The following is a 20,298-nucleotide window of genomic DNA, read 5'->3' on the forward strand; positions in this document are numbered from 1 at the left end:
TTTAATGAGAATTTGTGGGCCGCTGTCCGCGGTGCTGAACTGCTGATTAAAAAACTAAGGAGAAAAAACCAAGGCCGTTTGATAAAGGATTAACCTGTTTTCTTAATAAATCACACCTAGACTAAAAATAAACGTAGTACGTTTACTGTGAGCACTGAGCCTCATTGAGTAAAGCAAAAAATATTTTTCTTCTTCTTTTTCTTCTTCTTCTTCTTCTTCTTCTTCTTCTTCTTCTTCTTCTTCTTCTTCTTCTTCTTCTTCTTCCTCTTCTTCTTCTTCTTCTTCTTCTTATTATTATTATTATTATTATTATTATGTTACAATGCAAATATTTAAAATCACTTTTCTGTCTCTAATGAATGTCAACACAAAATAGTCTTAACACCCGTAAGAGCTTTTTACTTAGAACTGTAGGTTACATCTAAATCAAAGTTTATTTATCAACTGGCTGTATTGTATTCAGTGGTTTTGGTTATTTAGTGTAGGTGTTTTGGTCTATGTGGTCAGTCAAGGTGAATTGCAGTAACCGCTGAAGCAGACGGTTCAAACTGTCAGAGCACAGCGGTGGGAAAAGGTACACTAAAATATAATTTTCACTAAACATTAAAGTAATAATAATAATAAACAGTCATAAATAATAATTACAATTACAAAAATATTAATAATATAAACAAAACATACATTCATATTATTATTATTATTATTATTATTATTATTATTATTATTATTATTAGTAGTAGTAGTAGTAGTAGTAGTAGTAGTAGTAGTAATAGTGTGGTCGATAGTAATAATAATCTAAAATAATAATAATAATAATAATAATAATAATAATAATAATAATAATAATAATAATAATAATATTGATAATATTAATAATATTAATAATAATAATGCTTGACAGAATAAAAACGTCATCTAATATGTGACAAGATTTTTAAATTGTTATAATATTCTTAACAGTTTTTTAATGATACATTTGTATGAAAATACAGTATTAAAAAACATAAGAATAATATAAGAAAAACAATGGGTGTGTTCTCATAAATACATTTGAAAGAATTGTTGTAACTCTACACATTTAACAATATTTAAACAGTTTTCGAATTTTATCGAAAAGGAGCTTGCCAAATCAAAAAGGCATTTAAAAAGGCGTTTTTTTTTTTAAATGCATAAATGAGAGAGAAATAAAATGTGTTTGCCTCAGGAATTGAGGCGCTTATAAATATTCATGAGTATTTGTACAGATTATAATTAATATTTAAATATTATATAAAAACAGATGTTTTTTGTTCTTGATGTGTGTATGTGTGTGTGTGTGTTTGCATTCCATCTCCAGCAGCCAGAATTCCTCTGTAGTCGGAACCCACACACATGCAGCCGGAGCCAGAGGGGCGAAAAGGGGTAAAAGTTGGTGCTGCGGAACCTAACGGTACCCCCCCCCCCCCCATCCTATCACAAACCTCCACTCTCACCCTCCCCCCCCCCCCCCCCCCTATATGGTTTAAAGTGCCTTAATCCCAATTAGGCCCGGCTGACACGCATTGGTTTTCACAGCCGCATACATTAGCCTAAACAACAAGGCGCGCACCCGAAAGCGGGAGCGCGCAGGGCCGCGCAATGAGAGCAGCAATGAATTTATAAACCACAGCGAAACATTTCAATTCAGAGTCAGTTTTACAGCCCCTTTATGGGAAGGGTGAGGGTGGGGTGGGGGTATGGGGGGTGCAGGGGGTGATGGGGTGCGGGGGGCTTCTTTTCTTTTCAGCCATGACAAGAGACTTAAAAGTCAGGGGGTTCAAAAGGCAAAAAGCTAACAGCTCGAGCTTTGAATACTGAAAGTGAAACACACCCCTCTCGCTCCCTCTCTCTCTTTCTCTTATTCTCTCTTTCTCTCTCTTTTCCCCTTTTTACTCTGTTTAGGCTAAAAATCCATTGGTGACATCACAACAAGGGCATGCACTGCACGCATTAACAGACACCAATCATAGCGAGCCCACTTTCTAACGCAAGGAGGGGTCAGGGCGATGGTGGTGGGAGGGGGGCGAGGTATTAGTCTGGCTTCAAATCCCCATCAGGTCATCTGGTGGGACTCCCATACAAGCGTGATTAGTATTCAAAGGCAGCCAGTAATGTCCCACCCGCCTCCATCAGCCCGTGCAGCTGGTGCGCCCTCTATGTTCCGCGCGCGGCCGCCTGGAACGCGCCTGGACCGGTCGGACTATGTGGACGGATACAATGTTGCGTGTTGATTGATTTATTTTTTTACCGTTCTTTTCTTATGGCTTGATCTTTACATTTTTGGTCTTTTTTTTTATTTATTTATCAATCAAATATATTTAATTTATTTGTATTTCGCTTTCACAACTGACGCGGTCACAAAGTCTTTTTTGTATATTTAAATATATGCATATACAGCTCTTGAAAAAAAATAAGAGACCACTTAAAATTATGAGTTTCTATGATTTTACCTAATTAAAAAAATATAATCAAGAGATAGACAAGCCAGCAAACCAATTTGAACTGCTTAAATTATTGCACCTGAAGTGGCAGAAAGTTTTTCAAAAGCAATGTGTAAGACTGGTGGAGGAGAACATGCCAAGATGCATGAAAACTGTGAATAAAAAACAGGGTTACTGAACTCTTAAAACTTTATGAATATTACGTTGTTTTCTTTGCATTATTTGAGGTCTGGAAGCTCTGCGTCTTTTTTGTTATTTCAGCCATTTCTTATTTTCTGCACAAAAAATGCTCTAAATGACAATACTTCTATTTGGAATTTGGAAGAAATGCTGTCTGTAGTTTATAGAACAAAACAACAATGTTCATTTTACTCAAAAATATACCTATAAATAGCAAAATTAGAGAAAGTGATTCAGAAACTGAAGTGGTCTCTTAATCTTTTTCCAAAGCTGTATGAATTTTTATTTCCATTTATGCATATAGTTTCCCAGTTATTAGTCCTGTGAAAGTTTCCATTTTACAATGAAAGGAAAAGTTAGTAAACGTATATATTTTAATATATACGTGATGAAAAAAACAGTAGTTCCCCTTTTCTGGTATAGGTCGTAAGGGGGTCTCTCTTTGTAGCCAGAGTGGATAGAGAGGTGAACCCTGGCACTCCGAAGCTTTTTGGACAGATGAATGGAGCTCCCTGGTGGGACATTACCCCTCCAAACTGTAGCTCTTTACACACTTGTTGTCCTCCTACATTCACGCTTCATTATCGTGCGACCTGTTAAATAACACACAAGAAAAAAAACGATGCGAAAGATTCAGGTTCGGGAAAAAAACGAGTCCACAAGCAACTCCTCTTAGCCGTTCTTCTGTTCCGAGGTGCAGTCCATTAAAGCCACTCCGAAACGCTCCTCAATATTGTTCCCCAAATAAAAAGTGCTAGCATGTAATTAATGTGCTATTTAACCAGGAGGAGAGGTGGACAATGTGGCCGTTCAAGCTGTTTGATTTCATTTAATTTTCCATCCCATTTGCTCCAAACACTGCTTCTCACTTCCACACTGGCAGCTTTTTCCACTGCACTTTTTCTCAACACACACACACACTGCGAAGTGCACTGAGCTGCTGTGCTACTACAGCGAAAGTAGAGCTTTAAAACACTCAGCACAGTGCTGTAGAAATCAGGTTTAGCATTAAAACACAGGGCTGTATATTAACTTAAATTGGAGCATCATAACGCTTAATCTCGCATTTTAAAATTGACTGTTGTGTTTTTGAGTTGTTTTGTACATTACAATGAGTATTTATAAGTTTTATGGTTTTTATAACATACGTTTGGTGCAACTTATAGACTTACTATCTCTCTATGTTATGTGTTACTTATGTACTTATTTGGTTGCGTTGTGACTTAAAGGGTTGTTATAGCATACTTAACTGACAATGTTGTGTCGGAACACACAGTTGCATTATAAGCCATAGAGTATTTATAACTTATACGGTTGTTATCGTTTAGAAGGTGTTTATAATTTATATGCTTGGGTCATAACCTAGGGTTGTTATAATTTATAAAGTGGTTATAACGTATAGGGTTAGGTATAGGTCTGTTATATTGTAGTAACGATAATAGGGTTGTAATGATTTATATGGTGGTTATAGGGCCATAGGGTTGTGTTATAATTTATTTGGCCGTGTTGTAATTTATTGGGATCATTTTAAGGTTGTTATGTTAGCGGGGTGTGATTTGACGTGCATGTTTGTTATGTAATACAGTGTTGATTTATAAGTAACAGTTCTGTGTTACACAATTACGTTGTAAATTCACTTATAATACAGTGTTGATTTATATGTTACAACAATGTTGTACTATAGCCGCATTTTATCTGATGAAGTTTTTTTCCGATCTGTATTTTGTTCCTGATCCTTTTTTCCTCTCTCAAAAAAGCAACTCTCTCGTTTCTTTTAATCACCCACATTTTAATTCCGTGTGTGTGTTCCTCTGGGACAGGGTTGGGAATGAGCCCGGCTGGTGTGTTTGGCTGCTATTGAGCTTTAGGATGGGAACCAGTCACAAATGGCAACATTAATAAATAACCCAGCGCACAGCCGGGCCTTTTTACACACACCTATTCAGCACAGACTTCGCGTGTCCTTCACGCTTCTTTCACTCATTAAGGGGGCAAAAGAGGGCTGAGAACCAAGCAGTGGGGCAAAAAAGACCCCAGCTAACATCCAGCCACTCAGACTGACCAGAGGTGACCAGAACAAGCTCATGGTTTGGATTCATGACCCAAAAACGTTTGTTTATCTCTCTAATCCACTGGTTGGACACTTAGGGGTCAGATAAAGTGTTTCAAAGCCAGAGGCCACAATCAATACCAGAAGAGCCACCAGACCAGACTGATCTCAATGAAGTAAATAATCGGCGTTTTTAATGGTAAAAAGGGAAAAACAGAAGGAAAAGACCAAATAATACACAACTGTAAAAACTATGAGTAAATAACAAAAAGCGTAAAAGGAATACAGTGATAAACAAGTAGATTGTAAAATAACAAGTAAATGCAAATTAATAGCTTAATAAAAAAAATAGTACGCAAGCAAATATTAAAAGAGATAAATAAAAACAACAAATACATGAAAAGCCCCGACATATTTTTCAGACCAACGTATTTAATATAAAATGTAGTCAATAGTCAATTTTGCATTTGATTTATTGAGGAGCAGTTAGGAAGCTCCAGTTCGGTAATAAAAGTAAGGATATTTGCTTTCAATACTTTCTACCTCAGGAAAAAGAAGCAATTCAGAAAGAATTTGTGGCACTTGATATCTGGAGAAGGAGGGATGGCGATTAGATCCTTCACTTTTGAGAGAAGAGGTCCAGGTGAGTAGTGGAGAGGAGGTCCTCAACCTCAGGAATTTGGAGGTTAGGCAATATGAGCTGATGGATATAGGTTGCTCTACCTCAGGAAAGGAAACTGATGGAGACAAGGTATTTTACCTCAAGAAAGAGGACTCATAGCGACGACTGAAGGAGAGAGGTTTCTTTACCTCAGTCAAGATGACTGATGGAGATAACTTCCTCTATCTCTGAAAAGATGGGAGGTGGAGATGAAGAAATCTATTTCAGGTGAGAGGAGAGGTGGAGATAAGATAATCTACCTCAGGAAAAAGAAATGTTGGAAATAAGGCCCTCTACCTCAGGGAAGAAAACTGGTGGAGAAGAGGCCCTCTATCTCAGTAAAGAGGTTTGATGGAGATAGGTCCTATACCTCAGGAAAGAGGACTCGAGAAGAAGAAAACATTTATTTCAGAAGAGAGAAAAGGTGGTCCTTTATTTTAGAAAAAAAGTAGTGATCGAAAGTAGGACCTCTACCTCAGGAAAGAAGACTGGTGGAGATAAAGTCCTCTACCTCAGGAGAGAGGATTGGTGAGGATAAGGTCCAGGGGAGTGGTAGAGATGAGGGTTGTTTTGGGTGGTGCTCCTGTTGAGTACCTGTCCGGCACACGCCGACCCTCAATAGCAGTTAACAAGTCCCCCCAAAACTTCAACTCCTTTCATTCAAACATCTTCAAACAAAAGCTCTGGAGGAGTGAGGGAGGCGACCGGAGCTCAAAGCCTCCTCAGACGAGCGTGTTTAAAGCAGTGCCTGATTTCCAAAGAGGAAACAATGCGCGTGGAGGATTTATGGTGGAATTATGCAGTGTGAGTGTGTGTGAGTGTGTCAGTTAAAATCTCGGAGCTGTCCGGTGGAGAAAAGCTCCTGCTGAGGATTAATGTTCCCTCCGCAGCTCGCTCTCTCTCCCGGCCTTTCTGCACCTCTGACAAATTAGATTTTTGGGGACGAGGAGGTGGCGAGGTCACAGGGCCCCTATTGTCCACTAACGGGTCATTAGAGACAGAGAGAGGGAGAGAGGGAGGGGGAGTTTTAACAGTTCTCATTTTCACACACAGTCCAAAATATTTATTTTACGCTTTTCTTTATAATGTTTCAAATGGTCAAACGTTTTATCAGGTGCGGTGTTGATTTAACAATCTTGGTGTTGATTTAGATAGAAAAAAGAGAGTGAAATAATAAGGAGCGGAATAAAGACAGAGAGACAGACCGATAAAATGTTATATAAACATAAGAAATAAGAGAGCATAATAGACAATATAGAACACAATAACAAGAGGGAAAAGGGGGAAAGACAAAAAAGAGACGATTAAAAAAATAAAGAGAGAGAGAGCAGTTAGAAGAACGTAAGAGAAGGAATGAAAAATTAAAAACAACAGCGGTAACTATAATCACTCTATTCTTTCTCTCTTGCATTCAGGCGTGCACTTATTTTTTTTAATGTTTGATTTATTATGTGTAATTGCTAATAAAATAAACTTTACTTATTTTGCATGAACTGTAATATAATTGCTTATTTTATTACATTTCTTGTAATTTTTTAAAACCTTTAATGAAACCTGATCTGACAAGAGAGAATCAGAGAGATTGAGAGTGTGTGAATTTTTGTGTGAGAGAGTGTCCATGTGTGAGAAGGTCTAACCAGTCCCTCTTGTCTTGTGGCAACCCTATGTATGTGTGTGTGTGAGGGGGGGTGAGAAAGAGAGCGCGCGCGCGCTCAGTTAAAAAAGCAGGCCTCTCCGTGTCTTCTGCGTCATTCCGCAGGCGGAGTCTGAGCTGCTATCACCGACTCTCTCTCCCTCTCTATCTCTGTGAGTGTGTGAGTACCGTGTATGTGAGAGTGAGAGTGTGTGTGATGCTGGCTCCCTGCTCTCCCCCGGTCTGTGTGTGTGTGGTGGCGGACTGCGCGCTCGCGGCGGGGCTGCGCTTCGGCCCTTTCCCGGGAATCTTCAGACTGGGTCGCTTCGCCTCAGACAGACGCGAGGAGGGCGCCAAGAAGAAGGTACACTAACTTTTACACTTTTGAAGTTGTAAGAAAATTAGCATTAGCATTACAAATTAGCATTTTTATTAATATTATACAGTTATGGTCATTATAACAACTTTAAAGTGACAGTTAAATTTCTTATTTTATGCGTTACTAAATTGCTACAATTACAACAATAAAATAGCTTACAATAACTTTTAAATAGATGAATAGAATAGTGTTATTCATTATAAATGAATCTTTTACAGTAGAAAACGTTATCTAACGTTTGATAGACTCGAAACATTTAAAGGTAAATATAAATAATTTTAAATAATAAAATCACTAATAATATTGTCAAAATTCGGTTTTACAGCAACTGTAAATTTGGGAAGAATGACTTTTTATTTATTTATTATTACAATTTTATCTTGAGATTTGAATATTCCTGCTGACTGTTTTGTAAAATATACTACTGTTTTGCATGCAATCACATGAATTCGAATAATAATAATAATAATAATAATAATAATAATAATAATAATAATAATAATTCGTATTACTTCCAACAGCTCCAGCAAAATGCTAAGAGTAGCAATACAGTTCTCACAACCTGTAATATCTATATTAATGCACTAATACAACTTATCATGGAAATTAAACAGAATTACAATACATTTGTTAATACTTTTTTTACTTAATTTTATTATTTTCAATTTTTTAATAGATTTGAATTTATTTATAATTTATGCTTTTATAAATATTTTAGATTGTACAATAGTAGCATTTTTATGGGTACCATTACGACTCCTTATTATAATAAATGTTTAGCGGTTACTAAATGCAACACCTTTACTTAAGGTATTGCACAGTAATAAAACACCAATATGGGCATTTGTGTCAGGGTGGAATATAACTACCTGTGCCGTAATTACAACCATTTTAATTAATTAATAATTACCATTTATTACAGCGAATATTATATAATTAAAATATAAATAACAGAAAATATAATACTATCGCTATTCATTATAATAATGCCTTTTTTGCAGTGGAAAACAAGACAAATTTATTTTTGCAGAAAAAAAATGGTTAAATGTTAAAGAAGAAAATAATATTAAATTACAATAACACAATAATATTAGATTTAAAATTTCACATTAACAGTTTTAGATTTACAAAAGTTTATATCTTTTAACAATGTATTGCAGCCAAAGCGACATTGGTAAAAAAAAATGGTATAGTTTAACCAACAGCAATGATTTTAATTAATGTTAGGTCACAAAATTGAGCATCTTCGTAATCTGTACTCTATTCTTTTACTTTTAATAACGCAAGGCTAAATCAGATCAGATGGAAAATAAAATCTTAAAATTTAAAAACAAAATATGCTCTCTATTAAAACTAAGTAAAATAAACATTTTAGTTAATTAATTTTTTACAGGCCCTAAAATTTAAATTTTTATTTTAGCGTTTTGTTTTGAGTGAATCTGAATCCAGCTTTATCAATTTTTAAAAAAGGAATTAGCTCATGCACATGCGACTGAAGGAAGAGTGGGAAGGAGTGACTGTGAGCGCTCCCGCGATCCACAGCGCTCATCAGGTGCAGACGCGCTTTTATTTCTATTTAACGAAATTAAATTAGAAACGCGCCGGGACTCAAATCCATTTATCATATGAATCCAATTGAAACACGTTTACTGTTTATTTATTTACCCTTAATGAGGCAAAAAGAGCACATTAGCACGCCTTTTAGATAATCACCCCCGAGGGACAGCGACAGATTACACGCAAAACCTTCAAAATGCAAATAACGAAATAAACTAGGGTTATTAACCTTTTTTGTTTGACTCACTGTAAATTGCACACAGTAAATCTAGACCTTACACAGCAATGAACACAGTATATGAGTGTTTAAAAAAAATGCAAAAATAGAAATGTAAATAAAATATAATAAAATATACATAAAAACATTAACATCAAAACTTAACTTAAAATAAATGTTCATAGAGGGTGCATACATACGTTTAAGAAAAAAATATTATTTTAAAGTCTATACCTAAATAAAGTTTCTTCTCACACATTCTTACCTTTACAGAAAAGGTTTTAAAAAATAAAATATAAAAGATTTTTTAAGGAATCGAATTTCAGAGGGTTTAGGATTAAACATGAAATAATTTTAGCAACGATTTTATATTCGATCTGTGATTCGGTTTTAAGACGTGTCTTTAGTTAGGATTCTTTTTTGTGATTCGCGTTTTTAATTGGTTTATTGGAGTTATTATTATTATTTAATCGTTATTTCATGGTAAATTCAAACCTGTTTTAGATTTCAGATTTATTTAAAAAAAAATGGTTATTATAATTATCGTCATTATTATCAGTGACGTATGTTTTATATTTAGTTCTATAGTGTGTTCTTATTGTGTGTTACATCATAGGTTGTGTAGATATTTACTGTTGTTTATTATTTGTTATGCGCAGGTGCGTCTTCTGCGCGGGGAGCTCGTGGACGAGAGCGGTCGGTCAGTATCAGAGTGGATTGGATTGATCAGGGCGGCCAGAAACAGCCACGAGCAAAATCTGGAGGCGGTGTCCGACTTACCTGGCGGACAGGTGAGACCCGTTTCTGTACAGTGATTCACTGAATTACTAATTCCTCGCGTGCACCGGAATCAACTCGATCTTCTTCACTCCACTTGCACAGATATTCTACCGCGTGCTGAGGGAGGTCCAAGCCGGGGAGGAGCTGAGTGTGTGGTACTCTTCCAGTCTGGCACAGTGGTACCACATACCCACAACTGCCACCCCCACCCACGACGAGAAAGGTCAGTACCACCATTTGCAGCTCATATTCAACATCACACACTCAACTCCAACCTGAGATCCAATTGAGAACCACTAGTATCTTCACTCTTACAATTAAATGTGCCAACAAGGTTCATGAGCATTGATGCCAGGGGAGGCACTTTAAAAACACAGTGGGTTTTTGTATCAACTGAAAGCAAAACTGATAAGAAGCCTTAAAAGCTTTAGTTACTTCAGATTGGGGGAATGCTTTTATGTCGATACAGCAACAGTTCACATGGCCTTCCTATAATACAAATTATACTTTATTGTACAGTTCACACTGAAATAAAACCTCTGCATTTTGGCTGGCAAGAACATTTCTTCACTGGCTGTTTGAGAAGATAAAAATGGTACCATTTGTAATAGTCTACACCTCAGTAAATAATCAATAGAAAGATTACAGTTGAACCGTTATGTGCATCTTTGTTTTTATGGGTGAAAGCAAAAGCAAAAGTGTATAGAACCAAATGTTTCTTTGTCGGGAACTGCGGCAAAGATGATTTTAAAATCTCCTTTAAAAAATTATAGGAACACTAAATATTTAATATATTATTCATTTTCTTAGACAGTTAATAATAAATTGATCACTCTGAAACTTTACACTTCTATTCCTCTCAATACTTAACCATCAGAACAAAAATAAAAAATCTGATCTGCGTTGTCTAATAAATACTGAAAATAAGGTAATGTACAGAATTTAATTGGATTTAGGAAGTAGTTTAAATTTTTCAGAATACGCCACTCTTATTTATTCATTTATTTTTTCGTTCATTTTACCATCACCTGAACGCCACTACGTGCTGAACCCACTGAAACTCTTATAATAAACTTATAATCAATTCACAACACAATTCTGACATTAGATTCAAAACCATTTATTTTAAAATAAATTAATGATGCTATTTTATCTTAACTGTCAAAAATATTTTCTAAGGGACATTTTAGACAGTAATAAATAAATTATATGATTTTTTTTAATAATAAAGCACAACATAAAAGTAACATAAAAATAAATAACGGCCTATATATTATCAAAAACTAGTGCTACTATTACAAACCACAATACCACTAATATTATGTGTATAATGTATTTATCCATTATAATGCCACCAGCAGAGATAATCAGGATTAAATCTGGATTAGGATATTAATCTGTTTGTGGATTTGATCTGCTAAAGCCTCTTAGCTCATGAACACAAACATGTAGAGATTTTTAAAACCCAGATCGATTTGCTTCAGTGATAGCAGTTAACCAATGTGCATTGATCCTCTCACTGTAATAAAGTGTCTCTCTCTCTCTCTGTATTTTTTTTAAAACTCGGATTCACTTCTGCAGATTACACTGTTCACTTAAACGTGACCACAGGTTCCTTCTCAGTCCTCTTGAAACACGCACTGACTGTGCTCAGAAGTACTGATAATGCGTTTTTAACAGCGTGTAAACGCACTTTAATGAATCGTTTTAATGTGCTCCGGAGTCCCTCGTGGCCGCGCCCGGTGTGTGTTGAGGGTTAAGATGACGATCGTGTGTGTGTGTGTGTGTGTGTGTGTGTGTATATATATATGTGTGTGTTTCAGATGAACAGTCTGTGATGCCTTACAGAGGTTAACAAATGTCACGCGGTCATTCATATTCATGTGCAGAGCGATGAATAAATGTTAGTGGAGGTGATGTGCGCACGCTCCATTAGCCGGAACACTCCGCCTTTGTTCTGAACTGAAAGAAGAACTTTTATAGCGGGATTATTATCAGACCTCCGACCACAACAGATGGAGCCGCGCGGCATCATTGTCCCCCGATTTCAGGCAACAGCTGCTCTCACTGACAGAGAGAGAGAGAGAGAGAGAGAGAGAGAGAGAGAGAGAGAAAGAGAAAGCGCGAGAGAGAGAGAGAGAGAGAGAGAGAGAGAGAGATCGTGTTAGTTTTAACCAAAGTTTATTAACTAATTTGGGTCAATCGGGTATTAAAAATATGACGCCACAATAGCCAAAAATGAAAAATCATTAAAAAAATATTAAACGAAGATTGCTTTATAAATTAAACATTTTAGAAGTTCAGATAATGTTAAAATGCCTCAAGTGATGTTGCAAACATGCACCTAAAACCCCACACCATATAAAAAGCATCATAGTTCTTTATTGCAGTGAGAGAGAGAGAGAGAGAGAGAGAGAGAGAGAGAGAGAGAGAGAGAGAGAGAGAGAGAGAGAGAGAGAGAGTTTTAACCAAACTTTATTAACTCTTTATTAACTTAATTATTTTTTGGCTTAATCAGGTATTAAAACATGACTGCACAATAGCTTAAAATAAAAGAATAAACCAACACTGCCTTATACATTTCACTGCTTTATTACAAGTTCATAAAATGTTAAAATGCCAGCAGTGATCATAAAACCCCTAAAAATCACACACCTTCTTAAAGAGTGTGTGTGTGTGTGTGTGTGTGAGAGAGAGAGAGAGAGAGAGAGAGAGAGAGAGAGAGAGAGAGAGAGAGAGAGATTTTATTTTTGCTCTTTTGGCTGGCTGTAATATCCATCATTTCAGCATTGCAAACCGCGCACACTTTCAACTACTGGTGTCAAACTCAAAGTCAGCCTCAACCCAGCATTAGCAACAGCATCAGAAATAAAATGATAGAAATATTAGCTTTCATAAAATCTCTCACTATTATTTTCTTACTCTCTTACTCACTCACATTCACTCCGTCCCTCACCAACTCAGTCTCGTAATTTATATTTCATTCACAGTCAACAGTCACTCAACTATCTTCTGTCTAAAATTTAATTTTATCACTCTCAAACTTTCTTATATTCGTTCCTCATTCTTTCACTCTTCCATTCATCCTGTCTTTTTACATACTCACAAACTCACTGTAACTTTCACTCGCCCACTGATTCTCTAATTCAAACAATTTTCCACTGATTCTTATTCTCTTATTCTCGCTTCTTCTCTCCCTTTCTCAATGTCTACTAATTCACTCACTCATTCTTTCATTCTCCAACTCAACGTAACTCAATTATTTACTCACGCTTTCTCAATTCCCAGTCTTTCTCTAATTGTCCATCTCATCTCTCATTCAGCCGCTCATTCTCTTTCTTACTCATTCTGTCATTCTCTCTCACAGTTCTCTCTATTTCTTACTCCAAAGCACTATTTCATGCTTTATATACATAGCATTGTTCTTTAATTTGCGTTTTTTTGTTGTTTTGTTTTTTTTACAAATTGTTACAATCGTCTAAAATTATTATTTGTTATTCATTTTTACAGTGAATTTGAATTTAATGAATTTGGTAAAAAAAAAACAACTGGACTGATATGTGTTTATATTTTGGTTTGTGACGGGCATTAAAATCGGTTTCGGCTGTAAATGACGTTACAATGTTTTTCATTAATTAAAAAATATTTTTAGAAAGGAAACGAAAAAAATTGAATAAGAAAGTTTTATTTGAGTGTCATTAGAACCACTTGCTAAACAATAAACGCGAGGCCAAAACCAATGCGACGAAGATCTGCAGGCATGCTAATAAGATTCATTATAAAAATGATTGTTTTTTTATAAACTACAGACAACATTTCTCCCAAATTCCCAATAAAAAATGGTCATTCAGAGCATTTTTTTGCAGAAAATGAGAAATGGCTTAAATATCAAAAAAAGGTGCAGAGCTTTCAGAAATCAAGTAATGCAAAGAAAAGAAGTTTATATCATAATGTTTTAAGAGTTCAGAAATCAATATTTGGTGGAATAAGCCTGGTTTTTAATCAGTTTCCTACACACTACTTTTGTATAATTTTATGCCACTCCTGGTGCAAAAAAATTCACGCAGTTCAGCTTGGGTTGCTGACTTGTGCTTATCCATCTTCCTCTTGATTATATTCCAGAGGTTTTTAATTTGGTAAAATCAAAGAAACTCGTAATTTTTAAGTGTTTTTTTCCAGAGCTGTATTTATCTGTGTATGAGTGTTAACCTCTCGTTCTCTTTATCTCTCCACAGGTGAAGAGCGCTATATCTGTTGGTACTGCTGGAGGATGTTTCGCTACCCCAACACCCTCAAGGCGCACGTGCACTTCCACTGCGCGCAGGCACGAGGCCCGGAGACCCTCAACCGCTCTCCCAAAACCGGGGATACTCCGGGAGGCCCCGAGCCCGGCGCGCGCCCGGCGGCCTCTCCAGCCTTCCCAACCAAGGACGGCGCGCTGGATATGAGCGTGACGTCAGGCAGGCACCACGGGACCTCCTCATCGTCATCATCGTCGTCCTCCCCTGCGTCCTCACTGCTGCTCCTGCACCACGTGGGCTTCCAACCAGGTGCGCGCTCGGCCTTCAGGCCCACGGGACTCTCCAAACTTGCACTTTCTGCACGAGGAGATAGTGACGACGACCGAGTTGGAGAACGGGATCGGGAACGAGACACGAGGGCCGAAGGGAAACTGAGGCCTGGGCGCACCTTGCTGGAACCCTCACTCAAAGGCGGGCACCATGAGCCTGTAAGCAACGCTGTGGCACGTGCCTTCCCCTTTCTGCCGCACTTCAACCACGAGGATGCCACGAGCGCCTCTGCGGCAATCGTGACATCGTCCATGATGACGTCTTCGCCGTCTTCCGCCTTTAAGCATGTGGAGAGAGGGGCTCATCACCCACCTCACCACTCGCACCCTCCTCACCCGCCAGTCTCGCGGTACCCACCACCAGGGCCCTTTGAGAGGTTTTCCACAGCGCTGGATGGCAGCAAGTCTTCTTACACTGGGGGCAGCGGAGTCAATGTTGGTGGACTTGCGGGTGGTGACTGCAGCATGCCGCTCATGCCATTCACTGTCTATGGAGGTGAGCTCTTGTACGGGTCACCCTGCTACCCACTCCGACTGCACCTGGGTGGGCTTCTCCGCTACCCTGATGCTGTGCCGTACCTGGCCGGTGCACCCTCACTGGCACCAGACCTTGGTCAATTGGCGGCGGCTGCAGCAGCTGGAGGGGGGCTTGACCGGGATCTGGTTGCTGTCCATGCTCAACGCCGCCTGTCAGAGATGATGATGACGACCACCGTGACGGCTGATGAGGATGCGATGAAGGGCCGGGGAGGGCTGGAGGCATCAGTACGTGCCTCTGCCTGCGCCCCAGGCAAACCCAAAAAGGGTCACCTGTGCCTGTACTGTGGCAAGCTGTATTCGCGCAAGTACGGTTTGAAGATTCACATGCGCACGCACACTGGATACAAGCCACTCAAGTGCCGCGTGTGCTTTCGGCCCTTTGGTGACCCAAGCAACCTCAACAAACACATACGGTTGCATGCAGAAGGCAACACTCCCTATCGATGTGACCACTGCGGAAAGGTGCTGGTGCGCAGGAGGGATCTAGAGAGGCATGTGAAGTCCAGGCACCCCGGTCAACGAGCCAACACCACAGCCACTGGCACTGGCATAAAGAAGGGTGAAGAAGAGGAAGAGGATGTTGGCAGGAAGAGCGAGGAGGAGGAGGAAGAGGAGAGCGATGTAGATGTGTGCTTTACTGACGAACACAGTGACCACGAACATATCATAAAAAGTTACGATAAATCAACAGCTTCGAAGCTGGACTGAGTAGACCACATGTGTAAATTATAAATGTACATATTGATTCTGTAGCCTGGATCTGTTTCCAGCATTTCTAGACTGGAAAAAAATGTTGGGAAATTTTGACTACAAAATAAAAAAGCTCTCAAAAATGTACCCTATCTTTGGAGCTGCACTTTACACCAACTTTTTCCAACTTGGTAACAGATACAAGCAAAGTTGGGCGAGGCCTGTGAAACATATGCATTTTTTAAAATGTAACAATTTTATTTTATTTTCTTATTTTCAAATTGTATGTTCCTCTCCTTTTACATGTTTTATAATCTGTATTGTTTCTTTAGTTCTGGCACTGTTTATCATACCTGTCTGTCCATTTGTTTGCACTTTTCCTTTTCAAAAATTGTAGCTCTAAAAATATTCTCTTGGGTGTTTTTAAAGACATTTGTTTACCCCCTTCCTCCACCCAAGCCCTACCCCAAAAAAGTTTATGTAAAAATGTAAGTATGGTATAATTAACTGTTGCAGGTGTTGTTTGTATTTGTTGTTAATAATTGATATTGTAAGGACATATTTTTCCTCAATCAGATTCCTTTCATTGTCAGTTTTTAAATAAACTACAAAACAGACAAAAATATTTTGTTGTGTTGTACAATCTGTTGAGGCCTATTCTGCCGGACTGGTGTTATATGGGCAGATTAATTAATGTGAGTGATGCAAAATTGAATGTGGAATACTTTTTAATAATATTGGTGTAAATAGTAAATATGAAGTAGGCAGTCTTAAAAATTTTGCAAATATTTAAGATCATTCAAATTAAGACTTTATATTAAGACTTTATTACTTTTAAAATAAAACAAAATCACATAAAGGAGCACTCAATCATCACTCTCTAAGCCCAGCTCTATCAGTTCCATTTTCAGTGGAGAAAGATGAAGCAAACTGAAGTGGAGGTGTTGAAATATTAACACCTGCTGGTCTCTGACATTTGACTGAACTACATGGAAACTTCAACTAGTGGCCTTGTGGCGGCAGATGTGAAGAGCTGCAAGCTCTCACTCAGACCTCCAGAAAGCCTTAATTATCTCCAGTCACAGTGTTTAGCTTCCTGAGACATCTTTAGAGTTTCTACTTTAGTGGACCATGACAACCTTGGCTGTATTTCTGGAGAAGAAACTCTTAAAGAAGTCTGCCAGGAAGCTTAACATGCAAAGGTTTTCAAAGTAATACACAGTATATATATCTCGCTTTATGTCAGAAGACCAGACAGTGGTGAAGACGAAGAATAAGGTCAACGGTTAAGAATATTTATGACTAGCAAACCAAGATCAACAGTTCAAATCATATTTGATGCATGTCAGATTGGGGTCCTACAGGTGGTCGGAAAGGGCAGTCTGGTCTGGATGGAAAAAGTAACCCAGTGTTTGTGAATTTACCAAAGTAACAGTTACCAAAGTGGTCTACAAGAATACCATTGTATCTACAAAACCAAAACCAATGAATAATCATATTTCAGCTATATGTTTGGGGTCAAGTATAACTGATTTTTACCAAACAAGATAAACGATCAACACATGGTTATTTGTTGGAAGAGCTCAATTAATCAATAATCAAGCGTTTATGGAGCTTTTTTAACAACTTTACTTGGCTTCTCCCACATTGTCCTGTTCTTCCTCATGTCTTTCTTTACCCTCCCAATAAGGCAAAAATGCCCCTGCACCATTCGCATACAGGCATGATCATGAATGTGTCTCTTCAACCACTCAGCAGCTACCAGTCCCTGCCCACGTGCTGTCAAGATGATAATTGCATGCTTTGTTTATGGAGCACTTCTTGTACCTAACATAAACAATAGGGAGCCAAGGTGAAGTGAAGAAACAAGAAAAATACATGAGTATGGTGGAGAGGACTCAACCATACATTATATTTAGCTTGTGAAATTAACATTTTATCTCCCAAATTTACAATGCATTAAGACAAATTTGAACTCCTTAAATTCAATTGATGATTCTTTAGGGAATCAAAGTTACAAATGAGGTATGTAAGCATAAGAAACCTTATGAAAAAAGTTTCAAAAACTTCCACATATGTTAAAATTCAAAGTTGACATTTATTGAAATGGACGTTTAATGGTTCTTTAAACTTTGAAACTCTGGAGGAATCACTTGAGCTGCTTTAAAAATGTAAAAAAAAATGTTTTTAGAAGAAAATTAGTTTTTGGAAGGTTCCTTAAAGTACCTTAAGAGCATAATACCTCCACAATTTTAAATTGACGAACCTTGTCAGGTAGTGCAGGCAGGAAGACGTGGAGGCGGACGCATACACAGGTAAAGGAAAATATTTAATAAATAACAAATAAACAAAGAAACAAGGAACAAGTAAACACGTAACAAAGAAATAAACCAAAACAAACGAGGGGTTAACAATAACATAAAACAGGGAGGCTAAACAAAGAAACAAACGAGTAACTGAAACAAGACTAAAATAACTAAACAGAACAAGGATAACAAAGGAAATAAACAAAATACTAACAAACAAGGAACTAAAACAAGACAGGATAAACTAAACTGGGCAAGGGAGTAAACAAGAGAGTAAACAAGGAAAATAAACAAGGAACTAGAAGCAAAACGAGATAAACACTGAACTAGGAAACGGGATATGGAAAACAGAAAAACGCTGAGAGACAAAACAACAGGAGTTGGTGCAAAGACCGACGAACACAGACACTAGGGCTATAAAACACACATAGGAAGTAGAAACACCTGGGGCTAGGGGGCGGAGCTACAAATTAACACAGGTGGAAAAGTACTGGGACAGAACACAGGGGCACAGGTCACGTGAGACACACACAGGCATGAGGACAGGCAGGACACAGTGCCAGGACGTGACAAACCTCTGTAATTAACACCAGGACCAGGCGAGACACAGGTTGATAAGATTAACACAGTTTATTAACAGAAGAGTTATATACAAAAAAATAAATTGTGCATGCCTGGTTTCAGTATTGAAGGCTGTAAAAGCAGTTTATGGCTCACTACTATGAAGGCCACTCATGCACTAATTCAGGACTATGGTATCATCATTTGTCACATGTTAAAAATATGTTATCATATTTTTCACTATAAAGCGCACTATCAATGAATGTCTATTTTCCGATCTATTTTCATACATCAGGTGCACCGTATTATAAGGCACATTTTAAGGAACTTCCAATTCAGCAGGTTTCGCCTCTGGGTGGTGGTGGGGGGTAGCTTACTAAGTTAAGTAAAGCTAAGCTAAGTAAACAAAACTGTAATAAAAAATACTGTCTTCAAATGGGTGCTGAATGTTAGTCTACACAGATTTCTCTCCTGAAAACAGTTTATTTAATTGAGTAAAGAACGTCCGTTTATTTACAGTAAGCTTAGATTCCAGAATTTTTTCAACACAAAGGCTGGAACATTAGCATTAGTCAAGCTTGTGTAGCTTGGTTTAACACGACAAACACACAAGTTACAGTGAGATATACTCGCCTCTGAACGGCTCAAGAGCTAGCGCGGTTAGCGGGTAATGCTAATGCTGCTCCAGCAGTGTTAGCCAGGGTTAGGCAGATAATACTGAACTCTAATCAGGGAAATAGCGGTTAGTGGCTAATGCTAATGCTTAACTGAAACTCCTTCATACTTCAGCGGAGTGGCTTTACTGCTCTTTACAATCTGATTGGTAGAATTCATACATAAGGCGTACTGGATTATAAACCACACTGACCATTTTTGGAAAAATTAAAGGATTTTAAGTATGTCTTATAGTGGCCGAAATACAATATGTAAAATTTAAGTGTAACTTAATAAATATATTTGGATTCAACCTTTAGTGCGTAAAAATGAGTGTTGTTTTTTTGAACAAATATTATCAGATTACAATTGAAATGGTTGCTTTAATGACTTTAATCCCCCTAACTGGCTGTGGTGGTTAAGATTCTTTTTGTTCAGGCAATTTTGACCTCTAGTGGAAAAATATACTGTTTAAAAATATATACATTAGCATATTTTTTTTCTTTTTTTGTTATTTTTATTTGGGTAAAAAATTGTATAAACCTGAGTATTATAAGCCTAAAAATGAACACTCTTTTTCAGAAGAACACCAATAGGGCTATGTGTAAACAATACAACTGGGCTAAGGATTGAACCCTGTGGAATACCACAGGTAAGAGAAGTGAAAATGACACAAAATCAGTAGTAATTTAATCATTAAAGCATCTGAACAAAGACACCTTTTCTCAACTACTGATCATATCACTTTTTTTAAAGGAATATTACACTTGAACAAATGTTAACTCACAAATCCATAAGTAATGTCTTCTTGCTTCAACATTCTTTTAACTTTTAATCGACATTTAATCAGCATTTTACATTTCATGAGCATGTAATTTATTAAAACGGTTGGATGGAGGAATGAAACAGTGTTTTACTTCTATTTGCAGTAACTGCTTTTTAGTTTAACATCATGTTCATGTTCTAATAGTTTTACTGTTTTAGCGTTTTTGAGATCAGATGTGGAATTAGATTGGCAGTGGTGGGTAGCTTTCTTTATACTCAGATTTACTACAGTGATG

The 20,298-nt window shown here is 37.5% G+C and overlaps 1 protein-coding gene across 1 annotated transcript; it reads left to right on the forward strand.

Annotated features, from left to right (window-relative positions):
• The first annotated feature begins 7,082 nt into the window (after positions 1-7,082).
• prdm13 (PR domain containing 13) lies at positions 7,083-16,341 on the forward strand. Its single transcript, XM_007253016.4, has 4 exons — positions 7,083-7,347; positions 9,796-9,927; positions 10,019-10,139; positions 14,152-16,341. The coding sequence occupies exons 1-4, from the start codon at positions 7,201-7,203 to the stop codon at positions 15,732-15,734; spliced, it is 1,983 nt and encodes a 660-aa protein (XP_007253078.2). The 5' UTR covers positions 7,083-7,200; the 3' UTR covers positions 15,735-16,341.
• The last annotated feature ends 3,957 nt before the right edge of the window (positions 16,342-20,298 follow it).

The sequence above is a fragment of the Astyanax mexicanus genome, chromosome 4 (genome assembly GCF_023375975.1).
Source record: "Astyanax mexicanus isolate ESR-SI-001 chromosome 4, AstMex3_surface, whole genome shotgun sequence".
NCBI classification, from domain to species: Eukaryota; Metazoa; Chordata; class Actinopteri; order Characiformes; family Acestrorhamphidae; genus Astyanax; species Astyanax mexicanus.